The sequence below is a fragment of the Tenrec ecaudatus genome, chromosome 18, assembly GCF_050624435.1.
Source record: "Tenrec ecaudatus isolate mTenEca1 chromosome 18, mTenEca1.hap1, whole genome shotgun sequence".
In the NCBI taxonomy this organism is placed as follows: Eukaryota; Metazoa; Chordata; class Mammalia; order Afrosoricida; family Tenrecidae; genus Tenrec; species Tenrec ecaudatus.
This window is the reverse complement of record NC_134547.1, coordinates 10,872,183-10,886,809: the sequence shown is the minus strand read 5'-3', so window position 1 is coordinate 10,886,809 and position 14,627 is coordinate 10,872,183. Positions and strand designations below refer to the sequence as shown.

General features: G+C 55.7%; 1 protein-coding gene across 1 annotated transcript; it reads right to left on the bottom strand.

Annotated features, from left to right (window-relative positions):
• Nucleotides 1–1,822: 1,822 nt before the first annotated feature.
• KPTN (kaptin, actin binding protein) lies at nt 1,823–11,403 on the bottom strand. Its single transcript, XM_075537100.1, has 12 exons — nt 11,123–11,403; nt 10,685–10,767; nt 10,491–10,575; nt 10,357–10,411; nt 8,134–8,209; nt 7,956–8,029; nt 7,314–7,423; nt 7,144–7,221; nt 6,009–6,084; nt 4,118–4,253; nt 3,851–4,033; nt 1,823–2,177 (listed from the first exon to the last, which is right to left on the bottom strand). The coding sequence occupies exons 1-12, from the start codon at nt 11,343–11,345 to the stop codon at nt 2,073–2,075; spliced, it is 1,284 nt and encodes a 427-aa protein (XP_075393215.1). The 5' UTR covers nt 11,346–11,403; the 3' UTR covers nt 1,823–2,072.
• Between the last annotated feature and the right edge of the window lie 3,224 nt (nt 11,404–14,627).

Genomic DNA, 14,627 nt, shown 5'->3' with positions numbered 1-14,627 from the left:
ATGCTACGCAGGCGGCCCTTCCCACGTGGTGCCAGGCAAGGCGAGAGGAATGTTTCCGTCTGCCAGGGGCAGTTGGCACCGCCCTCACCCACCGAGCCCCCGGGAGGAGGCTGCAATGACCAACCCCCACGTGGCAGCCGGGGAAACCGAGGCCCAGGGGCTTGCCAGAGATGGCAGGAGCAGGTTTGAAATTCAGGCTGCTTCGGGGCTGTCCCCGCAGGCCAGCTCCGTTAAAAACTGCCCCAGGCTGGATGGAAGGCCAGGCCAGAGCGGTGGACCAGGCTCCTGACAGCACAAATCTGAGTCCCAGCCTCTCCCGGGAGGCACATGTACCAGAGGTCGCCCCCACTGCACTCACCCCAAACCCCTGCCCAGCCACTACTCAGAAGATGGAATTCTCCCCTCCCACCCCTGTCATCGAATATGGTGAGATTCCCAGCTTTGGTCCGTCTCTGCAGGTGGGCGGGCGGGGGCGGGCAGGAGGAGGTCCCACTGGTGGCCAAAGCCCTGCCCACTCGCCGCCCTGGGCTCACACTCCTGGGCGCGCTGCCAGGTGTGGGCACAGATCCAGCTCCTGGCGGCTTCCCACGCCCGGGGCCTGGTTCTGGGCGAGAAGGGAGGAGTGGGGAAAGGCTGAAAGCTCCGCTCCCTAAATTAGATTGTAGAGAATCTGTGGCCCCACCTTCACTGTCCAGGCCAGTGGTCAGACTCATGGGCAGACTTCCATGTCAGGAGACAGAGGGGTGACCAGTATGATGGGGTTCCTGTCTGCCCACCTCCTACACCCCCCCTCCTAAGGAGTCACACCATCTTCCAGCCCAGCCTAGATACCACTCAGGAATTCCTCTTCAACCCTCCTGACCTGGATTCTATTCCTGGACTGCCTTGGGGGAGGGGGACGGCTCCCCTAGTCCCTGCCCGCCAGTGGCTGGAGGGATGAAGGTTTGTGTTCCTTGTGGATGGCCTAGGGGGCCCACAGGGACAGGAGCACCCACCGGCAGAAGACCTCAGCTAACTCTGTGGTCCCCATATTGGGTGCTTCCGGTCACATCGAACCTTCAATCTTTGCAGCATGGCTTACTCAGACCCAGTCTGACTGGGTCTAGCCCAAACCCACTCCCAGCATCAGTTCTGTCTTCTAGTGACACCCAGGACGGGGTAGAATTACATGTGCATCTCCCCCCACTCCTCACCCCCAGTGGCTTTCTGAGGCTGTAAATCCTTAGGAGAGTGGCCAGCCTCAGCTTTCTCCCACGGAGCAGCCCGTGAGTTTGAACTGCTGCCTTTGCTCATCGCTGAACTCACACCGCCACAAGGGCTTTAAATTCAATTGTTCTCTACCGGGGTTTAACCTTGGCCCATTGCACGAGGTCTGACTTCAGTCACGGGTGCCGGGGCCCCACCTCAGTGCTGTTCTTAGGGAGTCTAGTCTTTGACTCTGTGGCCATTAGAACCACAGCTTGTCCAAAGCAGGCCATTCCCCCCATCCCCAATCTCCACTAGCCTCACTTGACTCCCCCGGGGGGTCTCCCCCCCACAGATTCCCCCCTCCCCCCACCGGGGCCTCACCTCAGTCCTTCCTCTATAGCCCTTTCCATGGTGGTTGAATTCACGCAGCTCTGCTGGAAGCCCCCTTCCTTTCTTTCCTCTGGGGTCCACACTCAGTCCTGTGTCTGAGTCTAACCATGGATTCCCTTCTCTCAAACTCCCATCCCGGCCCCGGCCCAGCCCCGGTTCTTCTTGGCAAATCTAAGCCCCAGTACTGAGCCTGGCACAGAGCTGGTGCTTAACAAACACTGTGAGAATAAATGGACGGAGACCATAGGGGGGAAACAGGGGAAGCTTTGTTGGGCTAGAAGTACACGTATTGGCCCACTGACACATTCTCGTCCTGAGTGGAGTCCGGCCGGCTGAGGGCAATCTTGATTTTGAGTGGGGCAACCGAGGCACCGGGTGCAGCAGCGGGTCAGCCAGGCCCACGTGGCACATCGGGGGGTGGCAGAGCCAGAGAGGGCACTCTGAGAAGACACCACCCCAGGGACGGAGATCTGAAGCGGGTGGGTGGCAGGCCCTCAGGAGCCCGGGGTCTCCTGGCCTGGATGATGCGGACGTCTCTTCTGCTCCACTCGGCGCCGAAGCCGGGTCAGGACCAGCTCTGAAGCCTGGATCAGGCTGTGCTGCGAGGGGCAGGAAGGAGGAAGAAGAGGAGGAGGAGAGCAGGGCTCAGGCCAGAGCTGGAGGCTCAGGCAGTTCCCCAACTGCTCGGGCTGGGGGCTCGGCCACAGCTGGGGGGCAGCGAGCAGACCACAGAATGTTAAGGACAATGGGGCTCGAGAAGGTGTGGAGCTCAGACCAGTGGAGAAGTCTGAGGTTAGACCCTGATGGAAAGGACATTAGACCCTAGTGCAGAGAGAAAAATTCCATTTTACTTTCTGTCTAACCTTGGTGCACAAGGAGCCCTGGTGGTGTACTGGTCACACATAGGTTGGCCGTTAGAAACTACCAGCAGGATGGGGTTTTCTACTGTAAAAGAGTTAGTCTTGGGAAGGAGGGAAAAAAGAAGAGCTGATACTAGGGGCTCAATAGAGAGTAAATACTTAGAAAACAATGATGGTACGTAAGAGCCCCCAACAGTATTAGAAAAAAGAAAACAATGATAGCAACCTGTGTACAAATATACTTGATACAATTGATGTGTGGATTGTTATCAGCACTGTAAGGACCCCCAATCAAGTGATCTTTTAATTAAAAAAAAAAAAGTTAAGTCTCAGAAAGTCACAGGAGCAGTTCTGCCCTGTCCTATAGGTCACTGGGAGTCGGCATTGATTCAACGGCACTTTGTTTTCTCTTTCTGAGCCGGCCATCATTGTTTCCAACCCTGTTGCTCAAGCAACCCTGTTGCTATTTTTTTTTTTAAACCTTGGCCACCTGATCTACTGTGGCCCAACTCCCTTTCTATTAAAGGGCAACATAGACCAGGGGTGTCAAACCAGCAGCCCGTGGGCCGCGTGTGGCCCCCGAGGTACTATTTTGTGGCCCACGATGATCTGAAATAAAATGAAAACTGAAAAAAATTGTTACAGGCTGAGCGCTATTTTCCTCATAACAATTTTTTTTTCCTGTTTTCGCTTTATTTCAGAGCATCGTGGGCCACCAGTTTGACACCCCTGATGTAGACCATTCTATTGGGACATCTGAAAGCTAGAAGCCACAACAGAAGGAGGAAGGTTGGTCCGTAACTGGAAGGAAGCTGGTTAGAGACACAGAGGAGAGAGCTGGCTGTCGTGAAAGGGGGAGGTACCCATCTGACGTGGCCATGGGCACCGCAGTTAGGTATTAGTGGAGGGATCAGGGGTTAGATCATGGTGGGTAGAGCCGGGCATGGTGCAGGCATGAGAAATGAACTAACAACATCGCGGAGGGTTTTCTGAAGTTGAGAGCAGGGAGGTGGTGAGCCAGTCTAAACCCCCTTTCCGAGCTGGTGTCTCCCCCCAAGCCCCAGCGGCTATAAGTACTCCTAGCTGCCCCTTCTCTTGAGAATTGAATTTGGCTAATAGGTACCACCTCCTCCAGGAACACCTGGGACTTGCTCCCTTCCCCAGGGGATGTCCACAGCCAATGAATTGACTTTTACAGGGGTTTGCCCTCCCTTGCCCGAAGGTAGCCATGCTCCGTGGTACCACTCCCATGCTCCAGAGCTGCCCATGGATCCGTCAGAGACTGGATACTTTTAGTGACCACAGCCTTGCATGGCATCTGCCCCTTCCCATCCCGCTTGCCTTAATAAAATGGGGGGTCCACCAAACATCACCTCACTCAGAGATACCACCTCCCACACACCGCCAGTCACCTGAAGGATGTGCACGCCCTTCAGGGAGACCACAGCCAGCTCCCGGAGGCCGTCCCCCGTCAGGTCCACATGAGCCATGGCCAGCAGTGGGCTGGAGAAACTCCGCTGCCATAGCAGGCGGAACCCCTGCTCAGCCTCGGGCAGCCCGGACTCTGGGCCCCAGTACTTGTAACAGAGCAGCTCCTGCAGAGGGCGAGGGCAAGGGGTCACCAGGGTGGTGAGAGTAGGGGGGACAGGGGAGGGGTGGCCCCATGCCATAGATCTCACCTGTCCATAAGTGGCCACCAGAACTTCCAGCCGCCCGTCCAAATCTATGTCAGTGACCAAGCCACAGAGGACGCTGTCAAACTGGTCACTTCCTGGGAGGAGAAGCTGGTCCTTGAGACCCCGGTGCAGCAGGTCCCTGAGGGTCCCCAACAAAGCAGGAAGATCAAGTCAGATTCCAGTGCCCACCATCAGTGCCTGGCTGGTCTGAACTGGTTCCGTCTCGGCTGATACAGTAAAACCGGAACAGACTCAAATTTGCAAAATGGGAGAATGACATCGAGAAGGGGAAAAATTACAGGTTGAAACTCTGGACTGGAAGACTTGGAAGGGGGGTCGTGAGCCTCCAGATGCAGGAGGCTGAATTAGGGCCAGGCCTGTTGAGGGACATCACACACGCCAACTGATGTGATCAGCCACCATTGCTGAGCCGGTCACCACTGTTTCTCACTCAGTCTGGCAGGAGATTTGGTTGCTATGCGACACATGTTTTCTCCCCTTGCTTTCTAGGAGGGAGAGGAGGTTTTACAAAATCCAGGTCCCTTCTGGCTTCACTTCATTGGCTGTGGCTAAACCAGGAAGAAATGGTTTGAAGGCTTGCATCTTTCTCGGCAAACTCTGACCCATGTGCCCACAGGGCCACCCTTGTTAATTCTAAACACCCATTCCTCCTGAAGTCTAGGCAAAACCAAGCGCTCGTGGCCATCGAGTTACAGAGACCCATTAGGACAGAGTAGAACTGCCCGTGGGTTTCTGAGGCTCCAGCAGAGAAACAGGTGGGGTTCAAATGACTGCCCCGGCAGTTAGCAGCCCAACACATCACCCACTATCCTACCAGGGCTCATCAAGGCTGTACAAGACCACTCTCAATGGGGACACCTTCAGATGGCTCATTTCTGGTGGGTGGCAGTGGTGGTGTCAATCGCCAAATTCCCCAGATGGGCACTCAGGGGCATATCTAAGGTGTGTGTGTGTTGGGCTACGGAACCTCACTTCACTCAGAGACACCTGGGCACCATCGAAGGCACCACAAAGTAGCTTCTATTAACCCAGCAGAGCCCGATATCTTCCCTCAAACAGTATAGCTACAGAGGGGTACTGAGTGGGGGCAAATGGGAAGGTCACTTTACCCAGGTACAAGTCCAAGGGGCCACTAGAAAAGGCACAGAACGACCGTCTGAGGTGCCACCATCAGGTAGGACAGCTGGATAGGAGAGGTGTTTCTGCTGACATCTCCCTGGCATTGACATCTATCCATCTTGACATTAGGGGTGGTGGGGTGTTTGCTCTGGGTGCTTGTTACCCTCACTATGTCCCTGTGGGCACCCACGCCGCCCCCCCCCCCCCGGAGACTGGATGACCTCACTCCCCAAGGCAAACCCACATTGTTGTTTCTGGGTATCTAGAGCCCCACGCTGTGCCCAGGAAGCTTGGAGAGCTGAGGCCAGCCTTGGGTCATCTCCACTGCCCACTGCACTGAGCTCGGGCTGGTCTCCAGAAGCCCCTGTAACATTCGTGGCGATTTGGCCAGCTGGCCGACACCAAGTTGGCGGCTTACGGTGGGAGCATTTCCACCAGGACCGTTGGCAAACAAACAAGCAGAGCAAGGCTTTCCCTGGCACAGAGCCCAGCACTAACTGTTGGCCAGCTCACTTTGAGGTCCACCTGCTCCAAGGGGTCTGGACAACTCTGTCCCCATACATAGCAAAGCCTCAAGGGGTTCCTTACGAATCCCTTAAAAGACCTACAACACTCACACACGCTTCCCAGCCCAACACTAAACAACACCCACCCCCCACCTCAGACGAACTCTCTTCGGAGACTGTCAAGGTTGGACCCTGGGGCAAAGTCTTGAGGTTAGGCTGCTCCCGCGTGGCCCAGGCCCCCTCCTCACCTATATACCACCGCTGGCTCCAACATGCTGGCCACAAGGACGCTGTATTCTTCCTTCAGTGAGTGCTCCTTGGTCTCTGAAAAAGAGACACCAGCCCGGGAGGGCTCAGTCGGGAGATGAGTTCAAGGGGGGGGGTCTCCTCGCAAACTGGGCTCTAAGAGCAGGAGGGCTGCAGGTTCGACCTGCAAAGAGTTGGAGGTTGGACCGTGAGACAAAGGGTAGAGGAGCCAGTTTGGGATTTATAAAGTCTGAGGTTAGACCACGGTGGGAGGGAGCAGGGGAGAGACCAGCCCAAGAGATGGATGATGGACCGCAGTTAGGAGGACAGGAAGTAGGGGCCAAGGAAATGGCAACCGAGGGCTGACCGCAGAAAACAGAGACATGTGGAGGACAACGGTTAGCTTAGACCCCCCTACGGGGGAGGGACAGCATTAGGGGTCCACAGGAATGCCCGGATTGTCACAGTTTGTGATTGAAAAGAAGGCAATCACAGGAGATTACAAGGTGAGGGGTGAAGGCCAGACCACAGAGGCCCCCCCCCAAAAAAAAGGCAGGAACAGAGCTCCAGGCGTGAAGAGTCGCAATGTATGGACTGGCGGGGTGCATCGGGTTGGGTTTTGATTTATCCAAGTCTAAAGACTGACCGAGGGAGCCCTAGTGGTGTAGTGGTTATGCTTTGGGTTGCGAGCCACAAGGTCAGCAGTTTGAAACCACCAGCCGGCTCCTTGGACGGAGGGGGGGCTTTCTACTCGCGTGAAGGGTTACTGTCTGGGAAACTCACAGGGGCAGTTCCACCCTGCTCTGTCGGGGCGCTGTGGGTCTGCATCCGTGTGAGGGTGGAATCGACTTGATGGCAGGGAGTTTGAGTCAGGAAGGTTGGGGCGAATGGGAATAACGAGATGGCGCCTAGCTTTAGAGAAGCTGGGGTGAGGCAAGGAGATGGGGTCACAGACGTGGGAGCGGAGGGGGAGGTGGGACTGCAGTGTAGCTGGGGGGCGGGTGGGACTGAAGGTTGCAGATTAGACCACAGGATACTGTAGGACAGGGATGGAAACTTGAGTGGGGGCGCTGAGGCTCCAGAGTACCAGCCCCCCGCGCCCCACCCAGCGCCCCAGAACCCACAGCCAGCACTCACCCTCGGGGGCTGAAAGGCTGAACACAATCACGCGGGAGATGGGGCCGTCCTGCAGGATCGTCCAGGTCTGCAAAACCTCTGTGCGGGGGTGGGAGGGGAGGGGGAGCACTCAGGGCCTGCCCCCATATTGACCCCGCCCCAGCCCCACCCCTACAAGTCCCCGCCCTCACCACGACTCTGCTGGTCCACGTGCGCCACGCGGACTGAGCCGTTCTGACAGCCGAGGGCCGTGAGCCGTCGAGAGGTGTCCGGCAGGTTGTGGACATCAAGCCAGAGGACACTGGGGAGCAGACCGAGGGGGTGGCTGGAGGGTACTGGGCTCACATCGCCACGTCCCCACCTCCCCAGGGCATAGCTGAGTCCTCTCAGGGGCCCCAGCACCCCCACATTCTCGAGGAAATTAACCCCAAGCCCCCCCCAAACCCCACTTCACTGCCATCGAGTCAACTGCCAACTCAGAGCGACCCTATAGGGAATTAACTCCTAGCTGCCCTCCCTATTTCGCTGACATGTGCTCCCCGTCACCCAATTTCTGTGAAGAAATGCCCGCTGTCCGATTTTCCTGGCCTGGGGGGGGGCCGGGGCGGGGGGCGAGCAATCCTGCCCTGTGACTTCTCTGCGCCCACTCCCCATTTTCTCTAGGGTCGGTCCTACCTGTGGTCTGATTATCCCCCAGCTCATCCCGGCGCCCCAATTTCTCCAAGGGCATCTGCACCGCCTGAGGTCCCTCCCCCACCCGGAGGGGCATGTTCTGGGCCCCCGCTGACCACCTTGGGGGGTGGGGAGGGGCCGAGGGGAGCGGCCTCTCTTACCTACTGGTGAGATTCGTGAGCTCTGGGAAGAGGTTTTCCACGGGCTGTTCCTCGAACTGATGAAGCCCCTCATTCTGGAGAGACCAAGACCCACCCGAACCCCGGGGGAGAGGGGGGTGTCAGCGCGGGCCCTGCAGCGACCCCAAGGGCGGTCCCCCCCTCGCCTCCCCCACCTCACCTCCTTGTAGAGATGTATGGCTGGGTTGTTCCCACTCAGAAGAAATACAGTCTCCAGCTGGTCCCCAATCTGGACCCTGAAAACAGAGCCGTCTAGAACGCCAACACCGCCGAACCCAAATGGGGTACAATCCGGGGGCGTTAGTCCCAAGCCAGACACTGGATGCAGGGTTGGAATCTCCGATGAGAACGCGCCCCTGCCCCATTTCTAGTGCCCCTTTTGCTCAGTTCTCTTTACAGATGCGATCAAGGAGGTCCTGAGAATCAGGACATCAGCGAGTTACTCACTGGACCCTGAGCATGCACACTCTCAGTGGTTCTCAACCTTCCTCCGGCTGCGACCCTTTCAGACAGTTCCTCAGGGGGTGGTGACCCCCCAACCATAAATTACTTTGTTGCTACTTCATCACCGTCATTTTGCAACTGTGATGAATCGTCACGCAAATATCTGATATGCAGGATGCATTTTTATTGTTACAAAGGGAACATAATTAAACATAAGCATAGTGATCAATCACAAAACAATACGCAATTGTACACTGTGAAATTTTTGTGTTTTCCCATGGTCTTAGGCGACCCCTGTGAAAGGGCCATGACTCCCCAAAGGGGTCGCGACCCCCAGGTGGAGAACCGCGGCGCTACGGGGAAGATGGGGAGAACTCAGAGGCAAAGGCAGCACGTCGGTCCTAAGCGCGGAGCGTGGCAGCCCGGGTGTGTGGAAGTGGAGGGGCCGTGCTCCGGGACTGTAGCACCGCAGGATGGAGCAACTGCAGAAGGCTCCCAGCTAGGCGTCCCCTCTCAGCGCGGAACGAAATGCCGCCCGATCCCAAGCCATCCCCACGGGCAGCGGTGCATCAGACCGTGGTATCCCACAGGGTTCCCTTCCCACTGCCTCATCTCCAGATCCCCAGCCTCTATCGCAGGCAGTGGCGCACTGGCCGGGGGTCGAACCTGCGTCTCCAGCGTGGGAGATGAGAATTCTCCCACCGGCCCACTACTGCCTTTCTTCTCTATCTGGATTCCCCCTGGTAAACCGTGAGCCCTGGAAGTATTAGAACTTTAGGAGCTTGTTGGTACGGACTCTCAAAGGCTCAGGCACCGGTGGGCATCTAAATCCTGGGGTGCAGATCGGCAGTGTGTTGTCACCGGACCCCAGAACCCTCGTCCTCTGCCTGCTTGCTACAATAACCTTGTTTCGTGAGCCCACCGTGCCCACTCTTTCACCTAGCTAACAACGCCTGCTTTCTCAAAACGAGCAGCGCTGGAGAGTGAGGGCGGAGGCTGTAGGACAGGCCCACCTCCTCCACCCCATCCCACCCCAAGACCCACTTTTTACTACCTGGTCCATTCTACTCCCGTAAAAAAGTTAACAGTCTTGGAAACGCACAGGGACAGTTCTACCCTGACCTATATGGTCGTTGTGAGTTGGCACCGACCCGATGGCAGGGAGTTATTTTATTTGGTTTGGGGTTGGTTTGGTCCTGCACGGGAAGAAGTTTGCCAGGCTGTGCGGCTAACTCAGGGTTCTCCAGTCAGTCTGCTTTAGTGGAATCCAGTGGAATCTCCACACTTTGAGGAACTTCTGGAGCCTCAGCATTCTAGCGGGGGTACACTCGACTCACTCACTGTCATCAGGCCATTCCGAAATGCACCAGACGGTCACCTTTATGGGAGTAGATAGCCAGGCCTTTCTCCGGCGGAGCTGCCACAGCCCACAGCTGGCCTTTAACTGCCCAGTACTTCACTGATGCATCACTGGGGCTTAAAGAACGGGGTTTAAAACAGAGATGAATCTGAGTGTGTTGGGCAGGCTGGCTGTCACCCCCTTCTCGCCCTTCCTCCCTCCCTCCTCTTTACTTGCATCCGCTCAGGCTGCTTCTCCGGTTCCTCAAGCAATTTTTGCTTTTAACCTCTGATCTAGGCCTTCATTTGCCAGGCAGGAACCTGACCCTCTTTGTGAGGAAACCCGGAAAACCACACCCACAGCCACCGAGTCCATTCCCATTCCTGAGGGGCCCTATAGGGGAACAGCTCCCTAGCATTTCTGAGACCGTGGCTTCTCTTCCTGAGCTGACTGCATCCTCTTTCTTCCAAAGCGCAGGCTGGTGGGTTCAAACTGCCGACCTAGCCAACTTGTGACCCCGTGATACCCTCTGGGCGACAAGGCATTGGGAGACTCCAGGGTGCCGCCCACGCTAAGGTTGTGGGTGCCTAGAGGACTTACACCGCGTGGCACAGCTGGAAAGGGGTGAACTGCAGCTCCAGGTTCAGGCAGCTCTCTGTGAAGGGAACAGGGCACATGAGTCGGGGACCCTGGCAGGCCCCCTCCCCAGCCCCTCCTGTCCAGGCCACACTCACGGGCGATGGAATCAAGGTTGTACTCTGAGCCAGGCTCGTAGTCGCAGTAAATGTTGAGGAAGGGGCTACCCTTGTCCCCCGAGTCCTGGGGGAGGAGAGAGGCCTCAGGGGGGGGGGGCAGGGCAGCAGGTGGGAGCAGGCTCAGGGACTCAGGGGCCACCAGACATCCCATGGGTGGCATGGGGCCTGCATACCTTTATGAACGTGATCCCTACGACCAGGCCCCGCTTTGGTGGCGACTTGTTGAAGGTATCAATGGAGACAATCTCTGCGTCCACTGCCAGGGGACAGACAGTTCAACATTTCTATTTCAGGGAGATTCTTGATCCCGGAGTACTCCCCTCCCCTGTCCCCATGACCCCTAACCCCTATGGCTCAGTAATCTCTGAACAAGACACGGCAATTAGCATGATCTGATAAGGTCTGGGGCCCTAAGCTGAGGCTGTGGCATCCTACACCCCTGACTCCTGATGCCAGTGCCTTCTGACTTTTATGATTCTTGACGTCCTTCGAACACGCCGATGCCATTCCCCTAAGAGCTCCTGCTCCGAGGGAGCCTTCTCAACGCTATGCATGGGGGAGTAGGGGGCGGGGGATGGGGTAAAGCTCCCCAGCCCCATAGCGCCACGCACCAGGGATGTAGTTGAACTGCAGCTCCTTGGCCACAGGCCGGATTTTCTGTCGGAGGTCTTGGTAGCGGAAGCCGAGGACCTTGCCTTTAAGGGTGGCCGCGAGGAGCTCCCCGCGCCCGCTCGCGCCGCCCGCCAGCCCGTACACGTTGCTCTGCGACGAGAAGCGCGTGAAGCTGTCCTCGCGCAGCGGGCAAGGCCCCGCGGCCACGGCCGCGTCCCCCATCGCGAGCCTCACCCTCTCTGTAGCTCTCGCCGCCGCCCGAAAACAACTGCGACCGCCGGGTGCCCGCCCACGGCGCAGACTGATGACGTCGTGAAGCCCCTTTCGTTGCCCTTTTCAAAGATGGCGGCCGGCCCGGCGGCCCGGCCAAGATTGCCCCACGGCGCCTGCGCACTCCCCCTCGTCTCCTCTCCAGGTCCCAAATGCCAAGAGCTGTGGTCGAAAGGTAGAAGGCGGTGACCCAACAAGGTGCTGTACGGTGTGCGAAAGGAAACACAGTAATAATCATCATATAACGCAATTAAGTTTATATTAAGCTCACGTTCGAGGAACTGTGCTTTCCATCTGCCAGCTATTCAAAGGCCACCCACAGCAAGAGGTAGGAACTCTTCCCATACCATTTTACAGGTGAAGGGACTGAGAGGGTAAGTCATTTGCCCAGGATCACAAAGAAGCAGGACCGGTGGTGTAATGCAAACAAGATAACTCTAACACTCACCGTTGTAACCATGTCGCCTTTAAAATGTCACGCCCGAACCTCGGCCCCGAGACCAGAAAACATAGATGGTGCCCAGCTACTTTAAATAACTATTCTGGAAAAACTCTTACTAGCAAGTTCTAGTCTGTATAGCACAGGAGAACGGTGTGGATCCCAATCTAAAATCATGGTAGTGCTCAGGACACAGAGAAGTGCTCAGGACACAGGGGATTCAGGACAGATAAGACCCCCAGTGGGAGTAGTGATATCATGAGGGTAGCAGAGGAAGGGGGAACCCGTCACAAGCTTGCATACATACTAAGCCCACCCCCCAGGGGGATGAATAACAGAAATGTGGGTGAAAGGAGACAATGGACAGTGTAAGATACAAAATAACAATAATAATAATATGTCATTGATCAAGGATTCACTAGGGTGGGAGGGAGGGTAAAAAAGGAGGAGCTGATACACAGAAAGAAAGGGAAGGCTTTGGAAATGCAGATGGCAACCTATGTACAAGTGTGCTTAAAACAATTGAATGATGGATGACTATAAGATTTGTAACAACCCCCAATAAAATGACTGGTGAAAACATAAAAAATATAATCTAAAATCATAAAAGAGATCAGGCTTGCTGGTCAAGCAGAGACTGGTGGAACCCCTAAGGTGATGGCCCTTTGTCACCCTCCAGGTCTGGAACGGATCTCGCTGCTCAGATAGAATCATCGCCATTTCAGATCCGAAGGGCAGCATTTCCCCAGGGGCAGAGTTCAAAGGACTGAGAGAGACAGGAGCCCCACGGAGGCAGTGAGCTAAGGGACAGAACATTGAGGGGACTGCAGTGGATGTGCCAGGGTGGTTGCCTGTCAGCCTGATGGTCTCCGCTGTAAGCCCTCACCTAACCCACCATGCAAACCAACGAGAGCAACCATATAAGATACAATGGTGAGTGTGGTCGGGAGGTTTTTGTGCCAACCTGGCCAATAGGAATATGTGGGATTAATCAGGTCGCAGTTTGATTGGAGGGCAAAGTGATAAATGGCTCGGCAAGGCCTGCCCCCCCCCCTTGCTCTCTGGTGATAGAGTTGGGTAGAGAGTGCACGCTGCTGCTGTAGCTACTTCTCTGCCTTAACCCGTGAGCTACACAACCTGCGGGCCAGGCCAACTTGTGGATCGTGTCACTGGCGCTTGAGGCTTTGCCACGCTGCTGGTGTGTACATCGCCTGAGCTTGAGGCTGGTGGAATCTGGACCCTGGCATTGCTTGTGTTCGATATCCTTTCCTGACCTGCTTCTCTAAGCTCCGGAGCTACTGTTGCCGACTCACCCTGCTGCTTGCTGCCTGTGGGCAGACTCTGCCTGCCTTGACCTTGGACTCAGCAGCCCATGTGAGTTGAAGTGGGCCCTCTGTACTGCGGTGTGGACTAATTAGCTGTTATTCCTTCTCACTGTATAAACCTACCTATCTATATTATAAATGTCCTGGTTTCATTTTTCTGGAGACCCCTGCCTAACACAAGTGGTACCATGTACACTCATTGTTCAGAGAAAAAGGGCCAGCCGCCTACCCTGGCAGGTCTCAGAAAGGCTGGCGATCTTGCGGGTTATGATTCTGTAACCCCTAGGCACCTTCATGGGTCAGAATCCCCATAATTCCCAGTTGCCTCAGAATCCACTCGGAGCTGTCTGTCCGGAGTACAGTTGTGCTCCATAGCTGGTTTGGAATTAGATTGCCAGGCCTTTCTTCTGAGGTGCCTCTATTTGGACTGGCACCTTCAACCTTTTGGTTGGCAGCTGAGAGCTTATGAACTGCAGGACCAAGGGACTGCAGGCAAAGAATAGTCACCACCTTTGTGGGAGACAGAGAATGGGAAGAGAATGTATACGGATGAATCCTTTATTCTCAGCTATTCAGAAGCCTGGCAGGCTGGGTTTTCTAGGATACGAGACTTTCACCTTTGTGAGTCGGAGGTGAGGCCCAATCGCATTCTCATAATTAATATTATTGCCCATAATATCCTCCCATCATAGTGCTACCTTAAGATCACCTCTCACAAGAACAGGGCTGATGGCTATCTGTAGGAGCAGACATGAGCTACTGTTCTCCAGGCTCCGAGGACAGCCACGCCCCCTTACCTGCCCCGCCGCACTGGTGTCAGGTTACTCCTCCAATGTACTTAGGGACCTTTAGGGTTAGGGTACAGCCCTGTTACATATGTGGTTACCTGTAATTAGGGGGCTTGCAAACACCCCGAGTAAATAGCCTTGGTTGGAAATACACTCTACGTGACCTGGCTCCTGACGTCATGGCCTCGAAGGCGGATGCTGGCATGCCTTGTCTGATGTCTCAATCCGCCCCTCAGTTGGACCTATTCGATTGTGGGGCAGGCATCCCACACACCTTTGCGGAGCACCTACGACATGTCATGAGATCCTCACAACCTCCTCGCTTTGTGACCTAGTCTTACCTCCCCCTCACCCCACCCCTATCCACTTATTCAGCATTAAGCTTTTACTGTGTGCCAGGATAGCCTTCATAATGTGTCTCAATAATCCTTGAAATAGTCTCACAAAGAGGTTGATTATCCCTATGGACAGAGGATGAAACTGAGGCTCCCCGAGTGTAAGACCCTTCATCGATAACACAAAGGAAGGGGTGCAGACAGGAAGTGAATGGGTGCTTCTGACTCCAAAGGCCCTAGAAGACAGGGGAGTTTGGGGTACTGGTGCACCCACAGAGCACCATTTCCAGAGAACAGGAGTGATCCAGCTCCAGTCACCTGTCAGCCAGCCCCTCTCCGCAGACACA

Bases quoted from the DNA above. Each gene is read 5' to 3' on its own strand.
- KPTN (XM_075537100.1), bottom strand. From the start codon at position 11,345: ATGGGGGACGCGGCCGTGGCCGCGGGGCCTTGCCCGCTGCGCGAGGAC. The intron at 10,576-10,684 runs GTATGCAGGCCC...CTCCTCCCCCAG, and splicing joins TAGGGATCACGTTCATAAAG to GACTCGGGGGACAAGGGTAG. The intron at 4,254-6,008 runs GTGAGGAGGGGG...GGGGACCCTCAG, and splicing joins GAGCCAGCGGTGGTATATAG to GGACCTGCTGCACCGGGGTC.